Below are 27,611 nucleotides of genomic sequence, written 5' to 3'. Positions count from 1 at the left end.
CAGGGCCAGAACACACCTAATTGCTGCGCCTCAGCTCAAGTCTTGGCTCGAGTAGAGAATAAGAAAGGGCTTTGAGATACATTATCTCATTTTGAATTAAGTCACTTAAGAGCTGAACACTATAAACACAGGAAGGCAGCAAAAGGATCATTTGGAAGGACAGAAAATTATATTTTAACGCTTTCCTTTTCCCTTTAGTGATCTAAAATGCATGAAAATTTGTTGTGATAGGAATTTATACAGTGGAAATAGATTTAGTCTTTTGCTTCTCAATTAAACACGAGCTTAATAGCTTAAAATACTGATTTTAATAAATGATTGCGCCCACAGGCATTTTTCCTCATATGACCAATAAATGTTATTTGTATTTCTCAGAAAAATAGCAGAAATGATTGCGATATTAAAAACGAAACACACTGGAACATAAAAAAAATTCAACTGGTTTAATAAAATATTCAAATTTATTAATCGCAATCGAAATTATTATTATATTGGAAAACACATCTTTGCACTTTTGCCTCAAGTGAAATATTTTGGTCTAATTTACTATTTATTCCCATGTATTCTGATTAAGGGGAACTTAACTTTGTGATTATTCAATTATTTTTTGATTTTATCATACAAATTTCCAATATTTCTGTAATAAAATATTTATATATTTCATAATTTTTTTCAATTTATTGATTATTTTCCGAATATTTAATTCAAATTTAAATATTTGATTATTTGCTCCACAATTTGCCACAAGAGGGCAGCAGATTAACTTCTAAAGGCGCTTTTAAACCACTCAAATTTGCCATTTGTTTAAATCACAGAATGAGCAAATGTTAATTAATTAATATTTATTTAAATATTTTGCTGAAAATATTAATTTTATTGATTATTTTCCAATTAAACGTGGAAAATAATCATTTATTGATTTTTTTTCTTCAAATTTTGATTATTTGACTGTTTCCATACAAAGTGAATAATCAATATTAAAATGTTTCCCCTTAATTTTGGTGATATTTTTGGGAAATGTATTTATTTATTTGTTGAAACGAGCATTTTATGTGCAATAAAATGATTGAATCACTCTTCTTTTATCTCTGTTAAAAATAAGCTTTCAAACTTGCAACGATTCCGGAATTCTCGGTCATTTGGATGCTTTCAAGACTCTTCGCAAGTTCTCCAAAAAAAATTTCCCGCTGACGTGTAATTTTCCCTTCAGTCAGAAATCGAATGTCTGAAATATTTGCCGAAGAACACTGACGACGTCTGAAATTGCGAAATTTTGCTGTGGGTGCCAATTTATGACGGGGAATGCGTGGGCGGGGAGGCAGCTTGACAAAGAAATGAAGTGGAATTTCATAGCGCGAAGACGGAAGAGAATTATTCAACGCGAAATTAAATTCGTATTTCGGAAGAGAGACACGCGGAAATCAATTTGGCGGGACGCAAAGCTGAGAGAATGAGCAAAAAAGTGTCCTAATTGGGCTTCTCAAGGGGGAAATTATATGTCTAAAATCTTTACACCACTTCCAAATACTTCCAAATTTGCCTAACACTGAATGACTATATTTGAGGTTATGTTTGAGTTCAATACACTTTACAGTGTTTTTTGGCATCAAATGCGCAGAGATTAGCGATCTCTCCGACTTAAGCATAAGAATTGATGCACAAATAATAAATTGAATGCGAATTATTCACTAAATCTTTCCGTGGTTCATTACATAACCTAGAAAATGATTTTTCTTTATCTATACTGCATGAAAACCGAATGAAATCCCAATAATTGGTGTAATTTGTCAGGAAAATAAGCACTCATAAAAGGAATTTTGTAAGCTTTTCAACACTTCCACTTCTTAAGCACTTCTGCTGAGTTGTACACCACTTCTGGACTGTATTATCTCCCCCTTGGGGCTTCCCTGAGATGCCTTTTTTTCCTTCGGGGCGGAAGTGTGCGAAGGCCTGGAAGTTCGGTGGTTTGATTAGCTCTGCCACCTTCGAGTGTGAATTTCGTCTGTCGTCCGAGGAAATTCCCAAGTGGGGACACTTGACAAATAGAAAGCAACTCAGAGCAATCAATCACGGACTCTCGGGCCAGGATGCACGAGGGCGTGGATGATGAGGAAAAAATGAGCAGAGTCAGTCGCATCCTTGCGGCAAAGGTGAGAGGAAATATTTGTGGGTGGCAGTGATAAATGCCAACGTCCCAAATGGGGACACCCAAGTGTTGTTAACACCACTTTATTCATTAAAATACTGACACGACAACTCACCACCGGAGCCAGTAAATTAGGCTAATTGAAGTGAATTGTGTCTCGAACACGTAACAGGGGAATGTCTCATTAATTACTTTATTTACACTCACTGCCTCTCTCTCTCTCACCCTCCCGAGGCACCGATTTATGCATGGGAATTTATATCACTCCATCCCTCTCGGCACTTTCCTGCATCCCCCGAAGGGTGGCAATCCCGGTGAAAAATCATCGCCGCCCCCGGAGACTTTATGATGTCAATCAGCGCCTTCTTCCACCCAAGACATTCCCAAGAACACTCTCAAGACATGTGACCCCGTCGCCGGAAGGAGGAAAAGTCAAATTATAAATTGGAGATTCGAATTGTCAACTTCGCTGCCAATGATATATTTGGAATGCATAATCCCGCTTTATCATTCGCTCCTTCTTATCTCGAGGGAGCAGATTTTTCTCTCTCTCCCCCCAGCAGAATCACATTTCATCCATTTTTCACGAAAATGACAGCGATTCCCGAACTTCGATTGCGCCACCCACAATGCCTCGCGATTCTCTAACACACCCCCCATTCCACGGGGGAGGAAATATCATAGGGGTGGAAATGGTGTGAAGAATGTAAAATTAATTAATTCATAGGATCTTAAGATGTTTTTCATAAAGTTTCTTTCAGTTTAAAGTAGAAATTCTGAGCTGTAAAAATCCTATGTAAATTGAGTTATATTTTAAGTTGATGGTTTAAAAGAAAAACTGCATTTTCGCGCTCTCAAGGCGAAGATAATATGCCCTTAATCTGTACACCAATTTCGAGTACATGAAATTCTTGGTCTGTTTCCACAATATTTCCCAAAATTAGAATTAATTTCCTAAGTCTACATTCAATATTTCTCTAAGAAATCACTTAAAATCGCTTTTTTGAACACCTTCTTGGACCATAACCTCAAAATATCACTAAGAAATCTTCAAAGATTCCGCTTGGAAGCTTTCTAGATCACATAATGATCTAAAAATTGCTGTTTCAGAATCAAAATCGTCCAGAAAGTTTTCTAAAAAGACATTTTTCAAGTTCAAGTCGAAATTTTTGAGGTTATTTTTGATTTCAGCACAATTTGCAGGGTTTTTTGGCATGAAAATGGATCATTTTGTGAAAGATTAGCGATTTCTTTGACTTGAGCATAAGAATTGACGTCCTAGAAAGCGAAAAATTCAGTAAATTTATCCCTAGATTCGTTACATAACCTCAAAAAGGAATAATTTGATTGTTTCTGCATAAAATGCAAGAATAAATCTAAAGAAATTGGATCATTTTCAAGTATAAGAAGCACGCAGGAAAGGAATATTGTGAGTTTTTCAATGCTTCCACTTCTTAAGCACTTCCGCTGAGTTGTACACCACTTCTGGACTGTATTATCTCCCCCTTGACTCTTCCCTCTATCCTGCCGAGAGGGTTGAGGGAGAGCGAATTCCGGGGAATGGCCAATTGGTGGGAAATTTATCGGGAGTCTATTGGGGCGCTGGAGCGGATCTCATCCACGAGAGATGATTAAATTTGGCCCCTCGTGTGAGATTCTTTCTGCCACACAATCATGGAGAACAAAGCACTATCTTGGCTGTTATTTAGTGGCGTTGCGGGAGCCCGATAATGTCTCAAGACAGCGCGAAGGGAGCTGCGAAGTCACCGGAAGGGAAAGTTGCGCTGATGATAAATCTCATTACTTATTCACACGACATTTTTTTTATCCTATATGATACAAGACATGAAAGCATTGCGCGATTAGTTATTGCTTCTTGGTGAATATTATAAAAATGTTGCGCAGAATTGCAAAATAAACTGTTGAAATTTTGTCTGATTTCTGCGTCACTACAAATAGTTTTTGTTGCAATTGAATGTTTACAACAAAGTCCAATTTTAAAATGGTTGAAGTGAAACCAAAAAAGGATTTCTCTATTTGCTGTGTCTCGGGACCAAAGCTGATCAAATAACGTGCGGTTTAGCTTGGATGGTCATTAGTTGGGAGCACAGTTCCGCAGAATTGGATTCATGAATGCAACAAAGTGGATTTATACGCTGAAAGACGATTTAAAATTTAACGCTCTGCCCTCGGGATATTTGCTGATAGTCTGTCTATGCATTTCAACATCAATTGAGTCGCAATGTGTGACAAACAAACCACCAGGAGAGAAAAGAGGGAAATATTTTCAATTAATTGAAATGAAATATTGCATTTCGTCTGAATGATAAATTCGTAATGTCATCTGTTTTTTCCCCATTTGACCAATCAATAAAAGTTTCACCGAAAAGTCATGTGAAGCTTCTTCTAATTCATAAGTTGTGTGAGGAAAATTTGCTATTCTGTGTTTTTTTTTTTTCAAAGAAGAAAATTGCATGGCTTTCTTGTGTCAATTTATTTATTTTAATTTGAAATTTCCTTTCAGAGAGAGAGAGAAAAAAAAAATTGAAAATTATGTCCCTCAAAAGCTTTCAATTTCCTCCAGAGTGAAATTCACTTAAATTACAAAGAAAAAGAGAGAGAAATTCTATCAGTGAAATTGATGTGAATGGCAAACTTTTGACGGCCAAACTGAATTACGGCTCCGTGAGAAGTTTTGCCTGCGACTTTAAAAATTATTTAGACAAGCTTTGTTTAACACTTGTGGCAATATAAAAGGCGAAACACGGCAAGTCAAATGAGCTTCTGTGGCGTGATTTCCCCTTCGCGCCCGCCGTGGAAGTTTTATTTGTCGAGCACTTCTCGGTTTTTATCCATAAGGGGAAAGTTCGAGACTTGATGAAATTATATTGTGTGCAATAAAAGCATCGTGAAACACCAAGGGGGAGATAATATGCTATAAATCTGTACACCACTTTCAAACACTTCTAGATAACATGAAATTTGTAGTCTGTATTCCACATTAATCCCGACATTCAATTTAATCTCTTAAATTTGCATTCGATAATTCTGTAAAAATCGACTTTAAATCATTTGTTTTGGGTATTTTTCCTACTATAACCTCAAAATATCACTGAAAGATCTCTAAAAACTCCGTTTGGAAGCTTTCTAGATCACCTGGAATCCGTTTGGCAGTTTTTAGTATCAAAATTGTCCAAAAAAGATGACAATTTTTGAGGTTATGTTTGATTTTGGCACAATTTGAGATATTTCCTGGCATTAAAGGAGTCCAATCAAAGCAAAAGATTATGTCGTATTATGTTTTCATCTGATATTTCTCTAAGAATTCACTTCAAACCGTTTTTTTTTACCTTTTCGGACCATAACCTCAAAATATCACTAAGATATCTTCAAAATTTGCCAATAATTTTGCCAAAATTACTGATTCTCAGTTAAAATTGTCCAGAAAGGTATCTAAATGAACATTTTTCAAGTCTAAATGAGTATTTTTGAGGTTATGTTCAATCTTAGCACAATTTGCAGTGTTTCTTGGCATCAAAAGATCGACAAAATCACGGTGAATTGCTTGCAAATGCTCAATTCTGCCAAGAACTGGCAGAATTTCTTGTTCTACAATGCGAAGTATTTCCTAAATCGGTTCTTAATTCGTTACATAACCTAAGAAAAAATTTATGCGTTTGTTTCTGCGTGAAAATCGAAGGAAATTCAGAGAATCTGAATGATTAGTCAGTAAAAGAAGCACGCAGGAAAGGAAATATTGTAGCTTTTTCAACACTTTTACTTCTTAAGTACTTCTGCTGAGCCGTACACCACTTCTCACTGCATTATCTCCCCCTTGTGAAACACCCAAACCATCAGAATGGAGCGACGGTGTAGTGAAAACTTTAAAGCACACGCTTTCCATATCAAAATTTATGATTGTGCCAAACGCCATTCGCACAAAATTCCGCAATAATTTAATAGTTTCACACAGAAAATGTCACGAGGCGCAGAGAATGTGTTCTTTTTGTGCAGCAGACAGAAAGGTTGTCATGCGGAAAATGATGGAAAGTCTTCGTGTCTTGTTTTGTTAGCGAGGCTCACAAGAACTTTATATATACACACACACTTTCCATACTTGAAGAGAGCTTTTCACTTAACAAACTTTGAGACATTCCCAACGAATTTCAAACACATGAATTAATTACTTTTATTACTGCGGCGCATTCTCGAGAGTGTTTTTCACAACTTCAACAAAGACTGTGCGCTTAATCTCATTCCGTCAAAGTGCGGAAATAGTTTAGTAATATTGAAAGCTTCGTGGGGTTTCTGTGGCAGACATGATTATCTACAGCTAAAAGCTCTGCTTCTCAGGCCAAATTAATGAGCATGCAAGAGTGTCCGATGGAATTAAAAAGTTCAGCAGCGCCGCCCTCCCAATAAATCAGCATCTCGCCAGTCAATTTGGCAATGGCGTAATTGGCGATGTGCATGGAAAAGTGCACTTGATTCAATTAAGAGGTTCATCTGACTGAGAAGAAGCGGAGCTAATTAAAACCGGTGAGAAAAATAGACTGACGCGGCTGATATTTAATTAAATAAAATAGGTGGTGAAGAGGTAAAAGTGCGAAATAACCGTAATACGCTTATAATATTCATGGTGTCCGCATCATAACCATGACCATGAAAAATTTAATTTAGTCACTCTCTCTCTCTCTCTCGTCGCCTGAAGAATGCCCCATTCGGCCGGGGGGTGGAAAAAGGGCTGCAGAGCACTCAGTCCGAAATTGGCCATTTGCCGCCTCTCGTCGACGCCTCGAAATGCGGATACGGTGAAAATGAAAATAGCATAAACTACCCTCACACCCTTCGGATGGTCTGAGAAAAACAATGGCCAGGCTTCGGGGTGGACACAGCGACACCCGGTGTGCAGCTTAAACCACGGCGAATTATCTCAAAGTGTGAAACAGAGAGTGAAATGCGGAGCCTTAGAGCCTTGTATATAGCTATCAACACTCGTCTGCAGAGGGAGGCTCTCTCTCTCTCTGTCTTGTAATTACACAGCAGAGCTGAAGCGTGTGTAGTTGCGATTTGTGCGAGTATTTTACCGAGCGGCGTCTGCCGCCGACATTCAATGCAGCCTCAGTGGGATAAACGACACATTATTGTACATAAGCTGACATAGCTATATATACAGAAAATATATAGATCAGGAAGGCAAGGGGGTGGAGGAATAATTGGCGACGTATTGAGATAGTTTAAATAATCAAGTGCAGAAAAACAGACGCACGAGCTGAAGAATCGTACACAATCCAAAAAATAAATAAAGAAACACATCAAAAATAGACAGAAAGGGAGCGGGAAGACAGTGAAGAAGCTAAAGAAAGACGAAACAGAAACGGAAGAGCACAGAAAACCGGGCCAAGGACACAAGGGGCTCGAGAAGAAAGGAAAGGAAACCATGCAGGAGAGCATTATCCAATAACGTGAGCCCTGGAGCAGACGAATTGTATTAAGCTCCGCCCATTCAGAAGCACCGCCCACTCCGAAAAGAAATGAATGAAATTACACAACAGAAGAGGAAAAAATGATATTATATAAATTTCTAGCACTCAAAGTTAATTGAAGAGTATTAGGATCGACGTTATGTTTTTATCTTCGTTAATCTTTTACCTCTCAAATCTTATTTGTCACTTTTGATCGCATCTCTTTGACATTCAGTTAAGCATGGAAGAAGATTGTGCATTTCATCTCTAAAGGATTTGTGTCTTCCTATCTTTCTAAGTACGTATTCACTGTCTTCGTTCAATCCTGGAACTCATTCTTCGAACACAGTGAAGTCCTTTCTTTCCTTTGTACACTCAATCAATTTCTCCATCAAATAATCTGCATTCATGATTAAATGAAGCACTGCATCTGATTGGACAGTTGCAATAAGAAACCTCTTCACAACAGTTGATTTGATTGCATCTTATGGAGCATCTTTTCTAAATAAGCGATCCCCCAACTCTGGGGATGTATGCACTCCCGATTGAGTTTCCAATCATCTCTCGAGCTGTGTGGCACTTACCTAAAACGACCAGCTTAACTGGTCGGGCGTTCTCCACGTATCCTCTGGCATTTTTAGCCTCACACTGCCACTTGCCATCATCTTCCAGCATAACATTGGTAATTGTTAATCCGCCTCTGGGCTCTCTTATGAAACGATAATCGTTCGTCGGCCGAGAATTTCTGTCCATTGTGTGCACTATCTGTTGGAGAGACGGAAAGATACGTTAGACTACGGTCTGAGGGCGGCAAGGATTCGAAGAGTGGCTGGGGGAGCATCAAGTTTTCAGATTATGAGGCGTTTGTATCCATGCACACCCTCACAATTGCACTCTTCTGTGAATGAGGGGAGAAAGATGGTTTCTATGTCAAGCTTCATCAATGATAAATGAATCGCTTCATGTCGCATATCTAAGATTTTAACCTCTTCGTCGCTTCATTGGAAAATCCTGATCAATTGCACATTTCTCACCCTCTGCAAGTCCTCATGTTTGCAACCCAGATTTGACGTTGTAATATTTGATGCTACCCATTATTGGTTAATGGGATTTCATAGAGTGAAAATAACTGCGCTCAGCGAGTGATTCACTGGGGGAAATATTTATGAAAATTGGCACAATTTGGAGATAATGCGAGAATATTGACTAAATTAACTATCATTTGACAAGCGGTAATATTTCAAATTGTTGATGAAAACGATAACAAGCACTCAATATAGCATTTTTTTTCTCTCCTCCACCCCGGAAAATACTGATAATCAACATTAACACCAAAAATGTGTTAATTTGATTTATCGATGAGTGAAATAATGAGAACAATTCATATGAATTTATCCACATCGCTATCTGATGGCATTCAAAATCACAGCTCAATGTCGTGAATAAATCAGTTCTCGTCGTGTCACAGAGTTGAATTGAATGTGTTTCACTTGACGGCGAAATGGCGCTCTGGGAGATTCTGCTCGTGTCAATATGTCTTGGAATTTCAAGTGGTAATTTGGGCGCCTTCACTTCACGGCCATTCCCTGATTGCCAACCATTCCAGTGACTTCCTTGAGGTGCTTCGTCTGCAGCGGCGACGAGTCGCACCCCTGCTCAGATGTGGGCCAACTCAGGCGCACCCACTCCCTCGATTGCGAGTTCGCCTTCGGCGAGCTGTACAAGGATGTCTGCTACACGGCCACCCAGACAAGTATATAATAAATGAGCAATCAATCGCCTCTGTACCTCCAAATCAGCCCCAATTGTTCCCCCGCCTTTGCAGTCGGCGACAGAAATGTGACGGTGCGAAGCTGCGGAGGATTCAACTACTGCGAATCCGACATTGCCAAGTTCACCGTCTACTTGTCCTGCGAGACCTGCCACACGGACCTGTGCAATAAATCCAGCAAATCGACCTGGGATCTGCTGCTCTACATCCTGTCAATTGCCGCTGCAATCATTGCAATTGAGGCACTTTGCTGAGATTTCCAATTCAAAGCTCTATACTTCTAGTGTCATTACTGAGATGCTCCGCCCATTACAGTGCCCCGCCCCCTTTTTTTTGAAATATATATGAAGCAATTCTGAGTCACACACTAAAATGTTAAACTATGTGTTAGAGTTTTAAGCGCCACCACAATGAGTGAGAGAGGAAAAATGGTGAAATTTGGCAAGATTACTAAAATTCAAGTTCATAACTAGTAAATCAATAATAAAAAGGATTTACTGTAAACATAATTCATGTTCAAGCTTGAAAATTAGAGCTAAAATCACAGATTTATCCATCTTTGCAAGATATTTGGAGATTTACGTCTGTCAATCTGCTTTGGACACATTTCGCATTCTTTAAAACAACCTCTGGAGGTTGTGTTAAAATTACACATTCTGGCGATACAAAATGGCTTAACACATGTTGGCCAGAATAGCAAATAACACAAGTGGTGAATATTTTTACACAAGCGCCATTTTAAGCCTTTCACATGTGACTCAGAATAACAAAGACGTGTGTTAAAACAATATAACACACTTTTTACATATTTTGTGTGACTGAGAATTGCTCCAAAATTCAGCAAATCCCTGACAAATGTGTAAAAAGCTCTGTTTCTCAGCGGAAAATTAGTAAGTGAAATACGATGGAAAGCCCAGGAAGTAGAGAGAGAGAGAGTATAATTTGAACAATCGGCGGTTAATTGAAGTGTGAACAATGTCCATTGGAATGGAAAGCATGTCGGATTCTTTCTCACTAGCCAAATATTCAAATTCTCTCCTTTCGTGGCTTTTCCTCTCCCTCTCTCTCTCACACCCAAAAGGACTCTCCGTTTCACTGACTCGTCACTCTTTTCCGGGGGGTTTTTTTCAGGTTGAACGGATAAAAAGTCAAAGTGGATTCGTTTACTCTCCCATTAACGATATTTTTTCTTCTCCCTACAACTGATGGTTTTCATGCATTATGCAAATAAAAGTCCCTCAGCAAATTGCAACACGACGGCAAAATGTTATTCGAAATGCTTTAAGCGTACAATTGTGTGCGGAGGAGGAAAAAGTTACCGATTTGTGGTCTTGTCTTCCGCCATGTTATCCTTCCCAGTTTTGCGAGAACTTTTGCAAAAGTGGATGGAGGCAAACTGGACGAAAATTACTTTCATTTAACCCTTCGAGCTCATGTGTTTTTCCACAGACTTTCTTCCTTCGTTTTCTCTGTGGTGGAGTTTTTTTTTCTCTTCTTCTCCTCCCTTGCACAGGACGACTGTGGAAGTTGTGGCGCAGTTTTCGGGGATGTGTTGAAGCGATCATCTGCTGTGGCATTTCAAGGGTGGTTCTGTATTGCGTACGCATTTGTTGCAAGGGGAGGTGGAAAAGGGAAATCCTCCTGCCGTGGCAATTACGTGAGCGGACGGGAAAAGTTGCAAGACTTCCGTTCATCACGTGTATGCGGAAACTATTTGAGAATTATATGTGATTAAAATGCTTCTCATTTGTTCGCTTGACTTTGAGCACGAGAAGTTGTTGCGAAGAAATTTATTCCTCAGTTGTCAATTTGAATGTTGACTTGCTTTCTTAAACCGTCATTCGAGGGAACTCAAAGAAATTGGTTGCTTTTTGTGAGAAATCACTCGAAAAGCGCCAAAGAAACGGATACGAAAGTCTATCAAATAATGGAAAGTCACGAGGAGAATAGGGAGAATTGTACATTTCATTGCTATAAGGAGATGCGCGATGTCCTCTTGGAAATCACATTACATAATTCAATGTGAAATTTGGCGTGAAAGTTGCCCAAGGATGAAAGTGGAAGCGAACAGCGCGCGTCCATCGAATATATCACAAAAGAAACCTCTCATTCTCCCCTAATGAGAACTTTTCTTCCTCCTCGCGAATTGTACTTTAAAAGCTCATTTTGTCCCCAACACACACCCCCTTTTCCACCCACCCCCACCTCAACATCCCCAGCATCACGGCCAGACAGAAAGCTATTTTAAGTTTTTTAACTTTTTCACCATGGCGAACAAGTTGGAGGAACTTTTTGGGTTTTATGACTAAAAATTTGATTTCCACTCGCAAGAATAAATGATACTAACAGTCAAATGCAATAAATAGAAGGGCGTGTGTGTGGGGAAACTTTTTAAATTTAACATGCGGACAACTTTTCCCTTGAGAAATGATAACATTAAACACCTTAAATGTCAGCTGCAGAGACAGCTTTATTGCTTTTAAAACACTCCCAACAAAACATCTTCGAAATTGGCGTTCCGTGAGATGGAAATTATATATGCGAAAATGTCTATTTCTGTATAACTTTGAGTCGTTTTTCAACTTCGAATTGTGGCAATTGTTGAACTCAAGGGGGAGATAATATACCTGAAATATGTATATCACTTCTGAACGTCTTAAAAGGCATTTTCCATTGCTTTTTTTGACTGCTTCAACTGTTTCTCACAGCTTTTTCTGTGTTCTTTTGCTTCGGAAAATGCTTAGAAAAATCCTGAGCAAACTTTGAGGTTATGAATTCAAACCCTTCATGAACAAATTTTAATCTTTTCTTATTTGAAAATGAGTTAATATAACGAATATCTCAATGATTCTACAAGAAAATTAGGTTAAATTATTCACTTTTAAGCAAAAACCGAGAAAATAACTAAGAAAATAAACATTTTTCTCGACTAATATGAGTTTTTTGAGGTTATGATTGACTTTAGGCATTTTTCTCAATCAATATGAAGTTTTTCGAACACAAAATCCTCAATTATGTTAAGAAAAACAGAAATATTCCCAGATAAAACAGAAAGTGAATAATTTTAAGGGGTTTTTAACCACTAAAATCTCTTTAAAATCAATTACATAACCTATAAAAGCAATAAAATCGATTTTATTAAAAAAAAAATCTTGGAAAATGCCCTAAATTCGTTGAAAAAGAAGCTTTTGCAATGTCATTTTACCACTTCCAATTCCTTAACACTTCCTCCAAAAGCTGTACACCACTTCTGACCATAATATCTGCCCCTTGGTTAAAATTAATGTGCTCAAATATCTGTTTAAATGGCTTTGAAGAAGTTATATAATTAATTTGAAAGATCTGAAATGCTTGCTTTGCCAACTTGAATTCATATATAATTTCAAAACCACCGCCAAGAAAGCTTTAAAAATACAATTCTTTTGATCTCTCTTGCAAGAAACAATTGTGAAAAATAAACATCCACTTAGGCGAATGATAAGCGAAGAGTTTGTTTTTATCCCATTCGCATTTTCCCACTCAGTAAATTACTCTCGGCGGGAATGATAAAGTCAGTAAATCTGTGGGACTTTCATTTGATGGCTGTTGGCAATTATTCCCTCATTTCCCCAAGAATGTCAAGATAGAAATCACTTTGGCAGTTTATGCTATAGGGTTGCTGTGCAATAAAACAGCACAAGAACAAGAACAATAAAATGTGCTCAGGGTGTGACTGGGAGAGTTGACTTTTGTTGGTGGACCAACAATAGTTTCTTGGGTGCAAAACTTTCCCTCGGATTGCGATTCATAAACAAAGATGGAGAGCGACAAGAAGTTTGCATCTTGTGCTTGAGCGTGGGTCACATTGACTTACCTGGTCGTCGCGCGACCACACGCTGCTCACGATATCCATGTCCACCTCGCAGTTCACCTTCACCTCAGAGTGCTGCTCGGCGTACACGATGGACACCTCGCCCTGGTGCTCGTCGTCGAAGGGGCCGCGGATGATGGGCCGCAGCGGCATCGCCTTGGGCTCGTCGCTCAGGAAGGCGTCGTCGTTGCGGTGCTGCATCTTCTCCTTCAGCTCGTCCGCCACCACGACCTCCTCCTCGCCGTCGCCGGCGATGATGATGATCTGCTCGCCCTCGTCGATCACGCCGCCGCCGGCTATGCTCACGTCGGCCGGCGGCGGGCGGCCGTGCGTGGCGTTGTGCACGCCCGGCGTGGCGGAAATGGTGGCGGTGGTGGTCGTGGTCGTGGTGGCGGAAGAGACGGAAGAGTAAATGGCGCTTGTGCTAATTCTTTCCTTATCACTACTATCACGTTTGTTATCACCGGACGGAGCAGGTGCAGCTGCAAAATCGGATTATCGCTCAGTCTTCCACCCCAAGGCAAATCCACATCGAAACACTACAATATACTCTTAGCCTAGACCAACTCTACAAACTCACACAATGCAATGACTTATGTAATTACAATATTTAGTGAGAAACTTTGAAAGAATAATAATCATTCAACTTCATCATGTTGAGTTGTGCTGAGTTTAATCTCACAGTTCCACAGCAGAATAACGTAGAATGTCTTGCTTGAGAAAAAACCACCCCTTTGTCTCTGCAGACATTCGAGACATTCTTTCAATTATTCATAAGTGAGAATTGTGAAAACATTCGGTTATAAATAACTCAAAATATCACATTTATGACAGGAAATTCATATATTCTCAGCACAACAAGTTCACAATTATGTCTGTTGTTTTATAGATTTGTGAGTAGATTTTTCTTTACTAGTCATGGGACATTCGTATGTTTGTCAGAGGACAATTGTGCGAAAATTTCTTATTGTGCAAAACATCAAAGAATATCAAAAAAGCACTTTATCAGCAACATTAAGTATGAATGTATTGTGAATTTCGGTAAATATGATTTCAGAATGTCATGAGATTTTTTTACGACTGTCCTACAAAGTGTCGTATGAGCTTTCCTCTAATAGCGTGTTTTTCTAATTATATGACGAGATGATAATTTGAGAAAAGTATTCAGTTTCTTGCACTTTGTTTCATGACAACACAAATATTGTCTTGTGACATTCAGATGGATTGTCGCAAGACACTCATTCATTTGTTGATTGTGCAATTCCCGCAATTGCAAATGGGATTGTAGCTAATCTCCACTTACCGTCCGATGAGGGTGGGTGGACGTCGTCCACTCTCGTGGGCTTCTTCACACTGGGCGGCCGCGTGACCGCGTCCAGTGGCGGCGACGCCATCTGCAGATGCGGCGCCAAAGTCTCATTGAATGCCACTTGGCGCTCGAAGCGCCTCAGCATGGCGGCGGCGCGCTGATGATGAGCGCGGCGATGGAAGTCCACCGCGGGCCGAGCCTCAGCCCGACCCGGCGCCGCGTCAGCTCCTATGTCCGTCTGTCCGTTGTCGTGTCGTTGTGAGTTGAGGCTCTCGCCGCGAATGCCTGCGAAAATGGAGGCGAAATGCGAAATGATGCAGGATCGTAATGACTCTGTTTACTTTAACGAGCGACGAAGGGTGGGAAAATCAAATAAAGACGCCCGAATAGTGGTTGTTTTCATGCGAAAAAGTATATACGCAAGGAGGGTTCCACAGACCCGTCGACTTTAATGATGCCCTCCTATTAAAGCCAAAGGAAGCCATTCAATTACTCACTGTGTGGATGTCCCTAATTCAGATCTCACACCCTCCGCGCCGCCGGTCTATAGTTTTATGGGCTCCACATGATTTAATCAAGTTGCCATTGTATGTAATACAACCCCTAATTTAATTCCACCCCATCAGCAGCGCCGAGAAATTTATAGTTGATGATGAAACTTGGTCCACTGCCATGAGGAGAGACCGACTAATTAATAATGGTGTATAGCATTTTTGAGTGAGTCATTCACCCTCGAATGCGATGGTGGTGAATCGTGAAGGGTGCACAAATTGGCGCTCAATTGGCAAATTAGCGCACAAACTATCGCAGTGGATCTGAGATTGCGAAGTGATCTCAAATGTCTCTTGGCGAATCTTCGAGAACTGCTGTTAATTCCACCGCCGACGCCCACATTTCGTCACATGGCGACTCAAGTCACTTCCAGTGGACAACACTTTGAGGGGATTTGGAGGGAAAAGCCCTTGGGAAATCTACCGCAAATGGGCAGGAAATGCCCACATGATGTTTGGGTGGGCTTTTGTTCTCTGATATCTCCTCGAGTTGACTTTGTTTATCTCCGACGGTCGCCTGAGGGGGTGAAATTGGTCATTAAGCAAAACTAGAGGCGGTCAATATCACTCACTCTGCCCAGCAATTCTTTCGGCCTCTCATTCGCACAGGGTGAAAATCACACCCTGGGAATTGTATTTAATTGGAGCCACAAATTTATTTCATCTATGCAGTGTGTGTGCGCGCCCTGTGCCATCCAGCTTTAATAGATAGTGATTTATGAGGATATATTTCGGCTGCGCAGCGACAGCACAGACATGTCTGGCTGAATTCCTTCTCCCCGTTCGCCATATATATATGGCATTTGAATATGCGGCGCTGAAGTGATAAACCACATGCATCACACTCTTTGCCTGCACATACATAATTTTGATGAAACATGAAGTCTAACATAAGCAGTCCCAACCCCCCAAACCACCCCCACTGGCAGCACTCTCGGGACTGCCGCTCTCGCTTGCTCTCTTAACCGTTTTCCATGTTATGCAAATAAATCGGAGCCGTGGTAAAATGGTGGTTGTAAAAATTTGCATATGAATGATGACTTTATTTATTCGCCACACACCCTGAAATATAACATTGGGCCGCACACGAGGAGGTCTTTTTTTCCACCACCACTACCACCCCCAAACACACAGCCCGACAAATTGGGGCGTGTGCAGAGTGGGTGGAATGTTTACTGGGCGCCTCGTGCTCGTGGTTTTGTCCTCAACATGTAAAAATTGCATTTGATTGATTTGACGGAAGGAAGATTTGGTAGTCATTTTGGCTGACAACAATTGTTGTCTATTTTGCATGAGAAAAGCAAAACATGCGACGCCAACATTCATAGTAATTATGCCATATTGAGAAAAAGTTCTGATGATTTCGTGGCTAAAATATGGTAATGGACATTCTTCTATGCCAGAATTATGATATGAATATTCAGTGAAACCATAGAAAGTTGTTCACTGCAAACCACAATAATTGGCCCATTTGTCTTCAGGACTCCATCTCGCAAAGCACAAAGTATATCCTTTCCTGCGTCATCATCATACATTCTGAATGACCTCTTAATAGTCTTCTCCGAAAGTTATTCCACGTTGACGTCGATTGATTAAAAATTCCAGGTCATATCGCAATAACAATTGATTGGGGAGGCATTTTGAGTGCTTCCACGTACAAGAAGTTGAGTAATTTCGCCCCCCCCCCCCACAGAGAATTGGGTCACAACGATTTGTGCGGGTTGTTGTAGAATGAAAATTGGAGTCCACCTTTCTCAGCGCTTAATTAATTGCCAGAGACCATAAAAGGGGGGACCTTCTTTTCACACCCACGCGCCCCACAGCACCCTTCCAGCTGAGACTCTGTCAGTAAACAAAATTAAAATTAAGTGATATTATAGGTAGTTGATAAAGTGACTTAATCATCATTTCAAGCCCTCGTGCAGATACAGTTGACGCGAGTGGAATGCTGACTAATCAACTGATGACTCAAATATAACCGAAAACTATAACTGACAAGTTCAAAAGTAACGTTTTTATGCAATATTTTATTATTTTCTTCCTCCAAAATTACACAATTTCGTTTCTTTTCTTGATCAAAATCATAAAATTATGATAAAATGTGCCTTAAACTTATTGATTATTAACTCTAAATCTGTACTCTTTAGTGAAAAATTGAGGTTATGTTTGACTTTAGCATTATTTCTATTATTTCAATTGGGAAATATAAGTAATTTTACCAATAAAATGAAAATACTTTGAATTTAGGCACAAGAATTTCGACTTTAAGGTGTTATTTAATCATAAAATCAGTCACATAACCTAGAAAAATATGTCAAAATGCGAACTTGGAGAAAAATCAATCAACATCACTTCTCATCATATTATTTTCCCCTTGTCGAGTGGAGATTTTGAAAGTAGATTTTCTTGTGAGCATAGAATTCACTATTTCAATAGAAGCATGAAATTAATTTACATTCTGACGCTCCCTTTCATAGTTTACATTTCTACGCTTGGCTTTGCAAATGTGTGACTTTTCCAACATTAGTTTAACCATGTGAGAATTGAGAATTTCATGAGAAGAAGAAAGCACTGGAGAAGTGTTCCTAACACACCGTCAGCCACTGTGCCAACACACGCGTTCAACAGTGGCATCATGGCTCTGAGGGTGGCTTGTTGGTGTGAAAAAGACTCTCTTGCTGTTGGCGCTGAGATATGGAAAGCGAAATGCTAATTGGTGAAAATTTCTCACTCTGCACCCCGGAAATTTCTCACATACAGCCGCCCCATGTATTTCACCCCTGCGGGGGTGGTGAGACGAAGATGCCAACACTGGGAGCGACCCATCGAAAAAGACGAAATTGCTAATTTCTGTATTCAAATGAGTTGCGCCGAGAAATTCCGAAACTCAATTAAAATACTTCATCGGTAATCAACGAGGAAAGTTTCCATCCACCCTCTTAGGGTGAGTGAGTGGGTGGAAAAGGGTCACCCTTCGGACGCGCGCTCTTCCTTTTTCGGACATACTTTGCATTCACACACAGTCACACACTTTGACTCGTAGCCCAGAAAATTTTTCCCATTTCCACCGCTGTATAATTTTTATCACTCCCAGCACGAAAAGTTTTCACGTGACCTGATAGGGAGCGCTCACCTCAGCGACCCCTTTTCACGGCCGCGCTGTTCTCATTCAGAAACTTCCCATGCAATTAAGATAATTCTAATTTCCCAGCATGTCGGCGAAACTTTTGCCGCTGGCGGAGAGGTAAAATCTTATCACAGGGACTCCGATGGCTCGACCACCGAAAGGACACTCATTGTTGGGTCCAAATGCAGTGACGCACAAAAAGAACCTCACCCAAAAAAAGGGAGCGCGAAAACAATTTCACTATCAGCGATGGCAAACAAATCAATGTTTTGTTGTTTTTGCACACAGAAGAAAATTTTCCATTTTCACATCTCCACCCTGTTTCTCTCCCACCATTCCCTCCCCCCCCCCACCCTTCCCCAAAAGCATTCTCGTGCGTCGACGAAAAGGACGCGTCCCACCCTTGAGGAATTTAACGAGCCTCATTCTCACCAGCGATATTTCAGCACTGTTTGCGAGTTATTCATAGTATTTTTTTTTCCTTTCCTTCTTGCCATGGAAAATGGGGCGAAAGCTCGAGAGTTGGAAAACATGTGAAGAATTTTTTGGGGAGATAAAAAAGGACCAACGGAGGAGAGTCTTTGTAGATTTTATTTGTGTTTATTGCACTGACATAAAATGGGTCTAAATAACATCTAAAAAAAAAAAGCGTGGGGAAAAATTTAAGGGGTGTTATATTATTTTACGTAATCTCTTTTGCGAAAAAATTCATATTATCACATACAGTGATGACAAGCATAATATGGCAATCAAAAATCATGAGGTTTTTGAAGGAATTTCGCAAAGAATCGTCAAAGTATTGCACATTAAAGAGAAGTTTTACATCTTTGCCTGCATTTTCTGTTTCATATCCATTCCTTAGAACGATTACAGACTTGCTGATAATCCACGGGAGGGTAAGCGAGAGCCTGAGTGTGAAAGAAAGCTGGTTGAGCCACAAAACGCACGTAATTCCTTGATATATCGAAGGTTAAACCGGTATTTATGGGGTTCCCGATGACAGCGCGCTCTGACGGAAATTCGCCGAATCATTTGACAGTTCAAAACGCACAATTCAAAACGCACAATTCAAAACGCGAATGATTTCCTTGGCTCTTAAAATCATTCAATTCTTCTGTGAATCTTCCAATTTTCGTAATTTTATCGCAAGATTTCACGGTTTCTGATAAAAAAAAAACATCAATTGACAGCTGAGAGCGGAACACGTAGCAAAAGTGGCGCTAGTGTCGACAAAGAGGAATAACTCCTGATTGTGTTTAGCGCCAATTCAGCCTCGAATTATGGCTGATCTGGGCTTTACACACTCCAAGCTCATCCACGTAGGATTGATCCCCATTCCCGTCGATTCGAGAGTAAATCGCAAGTCTGTAATCGCTCTTAGATGCAACATTCTTCCCTTTTTCCTAGTTGCTTTTCAAATTTATTTGAACTTCTTCTTGAACACATCGCTTTAGTCGATTTATTCCACCACAAACCAACCCGAATTGCCTTTATCTAAATGACTTTTTCTTGGTCATTCATCGCTTCTTACGTTCTTCCTTGACTTCGATAAACTTTCTCCACTTTGTGCTATTTAAATACTTTGTTCTTCATGCAATTTTTAACTGAAAGATCTCACAATTTGCCAATGATGGACAAATCTGAGCGAATCGCACAGATAATTCCCTTAACTTGTGCGATAATCAATACGAGAACAATTCAGTGCGGAAATTTCACACCATCCACCAGCCCCTGGAGGGTGCTGGGTCTCACTCCCCCCAGAGTGGGTGGGGATGAAATGATGATGGCGCTGCCAGAGAAAGATGCAATAAAATATAATGAAATTTTCGGTTCCTGCACTTATCTAATCTGAAAAGCTATAAACAAACAAAAGCTTCTGCGGCAGCATTTCTCCATCTCACCCTCGCGCCTGCACTTTCTCGCTCTGCCAAGTGCGCCCTGCCGCGCCCCACTTCACGGCCAGAAACCACCCCTGAGATTTTTTTCACACCGCCGCCACTGTCTTTCTCCTCCCCGCCAAATGGTGGCACTTTTCTTTTCGCGCTGGTTAATTATCTCTTTAATGTTGTGGAAATTTTACAGTTGATGTATCGCTTTGCAGATAGTTTCCTCTTGGCCGCTTCGGCTGCCAAGTGAGAGAGAGGCTGACGAGGGGTTGGCTTTAGCCGCAAGATTATAATTTCTGCAAAAACCCACGGAAGAGCAAGTCCCAGCAATTTGGGCATTAAGGTAATTTCTTTCGCCACCCTCTCGAGTGGCGACGATATTGCGGGGCTGGTCGGGACTTCCGGGCAAAGAGGGACTTTTGGGGGGGGGGGGGGTTATTTTTAGAAGCCGCACACACTCAATTACCGCCGGCAAAACAATAACAATTTCAGACACACTCACACGCACGTTGGCGCAAAAAACAACGAATTAACCCTATTGCGTTCGAAATTTCGGGTGGAGAGCCCGAAAATTAAATTCTCGCCGCATCCGGAAAATCCATTTTGGATGCTCGAAGGGAAGCCGGAGAAAATACAGAAATTGATGAGGCAATGCGGCGTGGGTGGAAAAATTGGGGGGGCGAGTGAAGACTTTATCCGCACACATCAATTTGCGCCATCTGCACCAGAATACACAGAACACACAGACTCTCAGGGAAATAAATAAATTTTCGAATATTATTTTATACTCTGTTTTCTCCTTTTTTTTTCACCACATCGTGTGGGACACCAAAGGGGAAATTATTCCACTTTGCCAGTCACTTCTGCGTGCAATTCCTCATTATCACCATCCAGTGTGATTAATCTCTCCTGATGAATATTCATATTCACTGCAATTACCGCGTAGAGGTGATGTGGAAAGAAATCCTCTCAGTTGTGGTGATTAATAACGCAATAATTGCATAAATAATGCCTCACCCCGAAGCTGTGCAAAGTTTTCAGGACACTCCCGAGAGGATTAAAAACACTGGTTAGGATTTAAAATAAAATATCATAATGACACCCATTAAATATTCCATTCCACCTGGTTAAAAGCGAAATATTGCAAATTCACTACCAGCTAATCCTCGTAATTAACTTAGTGCGTTATTTAGAACACTCCCGAAGCGTGGATTTGCGCTGCAACGGAATTTGTTCGGCATTAATAATCGGTGGATTTATGCTGGAATTTGAGCCATTTCGGATTTCGCCCTGAAGACATTTTCGCATTGGCGGCGGAAAAAAAATACATCGATATTGAGCAATAAGGGCTGAACTGAGTTGGATCACCAGGGGATGCAAATGGGTGTTGGGAAGGGGGCTTGTTTACGCCATGGCTTCTACCACCAGAGCTGCCACAGCACAAGATTTATATGATGTGGTGGGAAAGCTGAGAAAAGCAAAAATTGTGGTCTATCGCGATAAGACGATAAAATTCCATTTGAATGTGTGATGCTGGCTCCACAAACCGCCCTTTTCCGCTCGAGGTGAATCGCGTGGAGAAGAGATTGCGCTAATCCCTCCAAGGCACGTTCATATTCGTTGACTTTAAGATTCCTCGTCTGTTTGTACTTCTTGCATTCCAGCATCTTCCAGCAAGAAGATAGAGAGAGAGAGAGAGAGAGTATGCAAAAATTCGTTGCATTTTAATGATGTAACATCACTCTAACTTGCGAGCTTCTGATAAATGCCACCGTGGCGCTATGTGTGTTCCTTCTGCAACGATTGCTGAGTATTTGGGAAGAAAATCTAATCCAAATCATTCAAATCTTCAGCAGCAAATGAAGAAAACAGCTTCGCTAGAACTTCAATGCCCCGCCCATTCTTATGCTCCGCCCACAAACTATTCTCTCATCTATAGATGGTGGGTTTTCAGCAGATTTTTGCCATCTGCAGCGTACAACCATCGTCAATTCGCACCACCTTGACGTCTGAGAACAAAGAAAGGGCGTTTCAGTGCCTTTTCTGGCTCGAATCTTGGCGGATGCGGAACACTGTGAGGAGATCTAGCTTGGGGATTTATCGGTGATAAGCGGTCAGAGATTTATAGTGGGTGTCTGGTCTGGGATTCCTTTTGTTTGCGTCGCAAATGAAAGTCGGCAGAGATTTGAAATTCATCCCTTTGATGGACACTCCATAGCCAATGGGGCTCGCCAACCCCCGAGAGCTGGGAATATTTCTGCCAGAGGGCCGAATATTGGACCATTTCGCACAAAAAAGGGTGGCGAGAAGAAGACGGGATGAAAAAGCAATTTAATGAAATGAACGTAGTACTTGCAGCAATTCTCTCCATCTCGACGTTTGTGCGCCATAAATCCATCTTGGGGTGCTTTTCATGGTAATTCGCAGAGCGCGGAGTATGGAAAAATTTATTGCGACTTGCCAGTGAGATTATTCAAAATATACATCCCCTTTCGTACACCAAAACAGATTAAATGTGGGGCGTCTGAGGAGAGGATCTATTATGGGGCGAGTCTCTCCTTCGGCAACCTCTCATCATCTCATAATCACCAGAGCCATTGTTGGAATTTCATCTGGACCCATGGACGGAGTTCAAATTGCGAGCGTTTCACCTCCGGGCAAGCGTTGCTTGTTCCCCAAGTGAGCCGCCTTAATTCCCCCTTGATCATCGCCGTCCCCCCCCCGTTCAGGCGCTCTCTAATGAAGGATGATGATGAATTCCAAATTGAGATCCGCATGAGACCGCCAATTGGACCAAGATACATTCGGAGACACAAAAGGCATTTTGCCTTCGGGTTGATTTTGCGGAAAGTGACACACTCGAAAGGGAGTCATTACAGGAGTAATTTGGGAAAGCTCGTGTACTATTTTGAGGGAAATGTCTGTATATACACACACACACATCGCTGCCATTGGAAGGTTTTGTGGCATCCACAACACAATATAGCTAACCTAAATTGTGTATAAAATTCACTACATATTTTCCACAAGTGCGCAGAAAACCTTAAAGTGCATTTCCTTTGCTATAATTGATTTTTTTTCTGAGTTAAATTGCTTCTTTTTAAAGACACACATGAAAGAAAACTGTTAAACCCGTTGAAGATACAGAAAATAGAGTATGAAAATACTACACAACCGAGTAAATTAATTAAAATAGAGTTAAGACTAAACTAGAGACACTGGAAAGTCTTCATATTTGTCTCAACTAAACGCAAGGGGCAGATGTTACGGTCGAAAGTGGTGTACAACTTCACGGAAGTGTTAAGAATTGGAATTGCATTGCCAAATGCTTCGGTTTCATTAAATTGACGCATTTTCTAAATTATTTCATTGCTTTTCTATGTTATGTAGACCTGAAAATCCTAAAAATTGTGGTTAAATTGAGAATATTTCTCTTTTTTCTTGGCGCTGATGAGCTTTCGTGTTCGAAAAACTTTAGATTGGTTAAATTTCAGAAGATAAAAACAGATTTCTAGTCAAACATAACGTCAAAAATGTCAATTTAGGTTAAAAATTATGTCTGTTTGTTCAGTTATTTCCACTGTTTGTGCTTTATTATTTGCTATATTTACTTATTTTCAGGTTTGAAAGAAATTAAAATTAGTTTAAGAAGATTTTATAGCCGGTTTTCATAACCTCACAATTTGGCCCGAAGTTTTTCAGGCATTTTCCAGAGACAAAACTCAAGAAATCGGAAATCAAGACGGAAAATCGTTCATGAACAAATGAGCTTAAGCTTCTTAAGGCAGAAAAACCCCAGATTAGATTCTGATAAGTCAAAAATGAGTGTTAAAAACAATAAAAATAGTCTAAAACTGCCTTTAAAGACGTTCAGGAATATCTGAAGATTTATATCTAAACTGAAGTATGAGAATTAGACAGTCTTTTTCTCAGCCTCTGCAAGAGGATATTTTGCCGTTGATAAGGAGCTTAAATGTGCATAAAGTGTGCGGCAAGACAGCCGTAAATACGGAATGATCTGTGCATAAACTTTAAGTTAGTGGCGATTCTTTTCAGATATTTCCATGCATTGCAAGACGCTTTATTGTCTGCTGACAAGCTTAGATTAGTCATTGTTCAGTGACCTTGTCTCACACCACAAGACATTGAGGAGTGGAGAGATGACTTGTCCGAATGGCAGGACAAATCATTGGCTGTCTTGCCAATCAGCATTGGGGATTCTTGGAATAGTTGAAATCCTCAGTGATGGAGCACGGATCATTTGATTGAGGAGAGAGAGAGACTCCAATTCTGTTGGATGAGTCTTAAAAACGTAACGAGGAGATTGAGCATGATTCAACTTTGCGACTAGCCCGACAACGGCGCAGAATTCAATGGGGAAGGGATTCTTAATCAAGTGAAATTGGTGACTTCATCACTTTTCTCCCGGGGGGTGGGAAAGAATATAGGATTGTGTTCCAATGGAATCTGATCAGGACACATTGAAAATCAATGGAAGGAATTTTCTCACACGCTCTTTTGCTCTCTCATCCTTTTGCCCCATATGATGGGGTTTCGTGGCCATGAGGAGTTGTGGAATAAGGAAAAAGGAATACAAGAGGATTTCCAATGATGGGTTGCGAATGGAGAGGAAAGTCTTGAGTACACACATTCGAGGGGAGGAAAATGAAAAGCCAAAAACTCAATTTGAGAAACCATCGGAATAATAAATAAGGATGTCCTCCTGCAACGGTGTCAAGCTCACATCCTCGTCGCCATGAGTTTTTAATTTAAAATCCTGCCGCATTCGGAAAAAGGATGAAATAATCATCCAGGAGTGGGAATGAAATTTTCTCTCACTCTCTCTCTCTCTCTCTTTGCGGAAGGAGAGAGGAAGAATACTCTGGGAAATGCGATCCTGCGCTCCCAACGAGGCTCCCGAGTGAGGACGGGAGGAGGACATGTCCTCCGCCTCCTTGGGCGAGAGATGTGCGGCTTCTGATATGACACCCAGAGCTTTTGCCACACGATATAAGAGGACGTGATGCGAATTCCGCATTTGCTTACATCTCTCATTTGATGTCACCTCCGCCATCGGCCAGATCCATTTCCAATATAATGATTGAACTTTTGCTGGGGAAAATTCACAATTTCCATGCGGTGGGAATTTTGTCGCGCCACTCCTTCTAATCCATTTAAAGTATATCCGCACCAGAGGAGATAAGAGGATGGGAATGGTGAAGATTGGAGTGCCATCGAGGCGGAAGGAGAGAAAGAGAAAAGCCAAAGTCAAACAATCTGCATTTGACTGCAACATCGAATAAAGCTGCTTAATTAGAATTTCCATCCGAGAGTGACGCCGCGGAAATTGCTTTTCTTTCTCACCCAGCTTTAAGTTGCATGAAAGACGTCGAGCCACTATTCAACCCACTTTACAGAGTATGAGGAAAACTATAAAGTACCATAATGGTCTCTCGAGGGTGTTTTTTTTTCGCTGAAAGAAAAAAAAAAAACTTTTCACCCCCAACAATGAGAATCATTGATGGAGAAATTTTTCTTACAACACCCCAGAAAAGAGAGGAGAGAAAAAATCTTGAAAAGTCTATTAAATTTCTATTAAACAGCTCTGAAAAGAAAAGGCGCGTTTTTTTCCTCCTCCTTCAACCACCAGTCAAGGCAGAAGTCGAAGATGTCCTTCAATTACTCTGCTCGGGGATATTTATACAAACTCTTTAAACCTGTTTCTTGCGGTAATTAAAAGGATCAGAGGGACCTTAAGGAACAAAATTAATCTTAGAAGCAAAATCGAACTGTTTACGCGGTCAATCGCACTCTAAACTCTCTTGTTGGGATAAGAGGTCCTTCTGGTTATTTCCTTGATTAAATGTTCTGTCTTGTGCAGTCAATAAATCTCCGTACCATCCTTTGAAGTCGCGTTTTTCGCGCTTCAAAACTTAATATTTACTTATTCAAATTTTAATATCGAACAGGTAAAAACTCGAGATAAATTATGAAAATCGACAGGACATTTGTCCTGAAGACATCTTGGATTAATTTAAACCACTTTAAGAACCCAGAACAAATTAACTGGAAAAATAATCAAAGGCTTTTTTGTCTTGAAACTTGGCATGGTTATTGCTTGTTAATGTGGGAAGATTGGTGGAAAATTTCAGACTTCTAGCTTCACGTGGAAATTCGCGACACATCAAAACGTCTCAGAGTCGCGGAGGGCGCTACTTAAAATCTCGTCACTGTGAGCTAATCTTGAAGCTAATTGAAATAAAACATGATCTGCTGCAGTCATAAAACATCTCTTTCGCTGAGTGCATCACGTGAATAATTGCATCCCAGGATGAGGAGTGTTTATGAGTCTTAAAAAGCACATGTTACTGCTGCTCTCAGTCAGGCCACACTGCAGTGATGTGCAGAGCGTGCAGATTGATATCTGGGCTCCAATCTGTCTTACACTCAACTTCTCATTAGCAAGTATTGCTCGCACTGTCGCAGTTTGATTTCAGCCAGTTAATCTTAATCAGCGCCAATTTGCACAGCGACCCACGGCTGGCATCCATCCGGGGGGCGCCCAGATGCGCCACCGGAAGCTGGGGTGTCGTCGTCACGTGTGCATCAACCCCCCATTCAACAGCCGTGCCACCGAAACCAAATCCTATCACTCAAGCAGCGGTGAAATCAGGAGTGCGAGTGGGAACATTTGCACCTAGGCCACCACCACCCAAAGAGTGCCAGTGCATAATGTAATGTGTAATACCATGGGTGACATTGTTGTGATGCCTCGGTGGTGACTCAGTTGTGTATTTATGGTTGTTCATGCAAGAAAATTGCAGGTGTAAATAGGAACGTGTTACTCGGAATTTTAATCCTCTCATATTGCTCCGTACATGTTGAATGTACACACATTCACCATCTCCATATCTGATGCTCATGCTGTCTCGCTGCCGGAGACTCTCCACCCCCCAATTTCAGGGGATGACAAAATGCTTTTCATTTTCTGTCATCCGGGAAGCCAAAAGGCGAAGAGACATTTTGAGGCGCACACACAGATGAAATGCTACAGCAATGGAATAAATTAAGCATTGGGATGGGTGACTAAGTGACTCCTCAAGTATCTCCACAGCACGCTGACCCAACTTATTGTTCACGAGAGCATTAGAACGCGGGTGAATATAGAATTCTCTTCTTTTTTGCCGCCGTCTTTTGTTGCCGCGCGCGCGCGCGCCTCAGAGAGAAAAATGCATAAATTCCGGCGGAGGGAAACGTGACAATATCAACCATCTACATCATTATGTCACATTAATACTGAAAAGCACATCCGGTTCTGTCTGTGCATAAATTTCACTCCGCATTCGGGCAAACCATGGGCAGAGGATTCCCGCCACTTGTGAATATCCAATGTGGGGAAATTGTACAACTGACTATTGAATTGCATAAATTCCGGCGTCATCTTGCGCTCTGCATTTCATACGGCGCTAAAACACTGGGGCTCCCACAATTCCTGACCATTTTCCC

At 40.8% G+C, this 27,611-nt stretch overlaps 1 protein-coding gene across 1 annotated transcript in view; it reads right to left on the bottom strand.

The window, feature by feature from the left end:
* Positions 1 to 25,179, bottom strand: part of LOC132266076 (uncharacterized) — a 50,093-nt gene extending 24,914 nt beyond the window's left edge. Inside the window, exons 1-4 of the mRNA XM_059766911.1 lie at positions 24,945 to 25,179; positions 14,536 to 14,826; positions 13,236 to 13,714; positions 8,196 to 8,376 (exon numbers count right to left, since the gene is read on the bottom strand). Coding sequence (XP_059622894.1) covers positions 8,196 to 8,376; positions 13,236 to 13,714; positions 14,536 to 14,826; positions 24,945 to 25,179 — 1,186 coding nt within the window. The remainder of the gene's footprint in view (positions 1 to 8,195; positions 8,377 to 13,235; positions 13,715 to 14,535; positions 14,827 to 24,944) is intronic.
* Positions 25,180 to 27,611: the final 2,432 nt, after the last annotated feature.

Source organism: Phlebotomus argentipes, unplaced genomic scaffold (assembly GCF_947086385.1).
Source record: "Phlebotomus argentipes unplaced genomic scaffold, Phlebotomus argentipes genome assembly contig_5, whole genome shotgun sequence".
NCBI lineage: Eukaryota > Metazoa > Arthropoda > Insecta > Diptera > Psychodidae > Phlebotomus > Phlebotomus argentipes.
The sequence above is the reverse complement of the archived record's forward strand: the minus strand, read 5'-3'. Positions and strand labels throughout refer to the sequence as shown.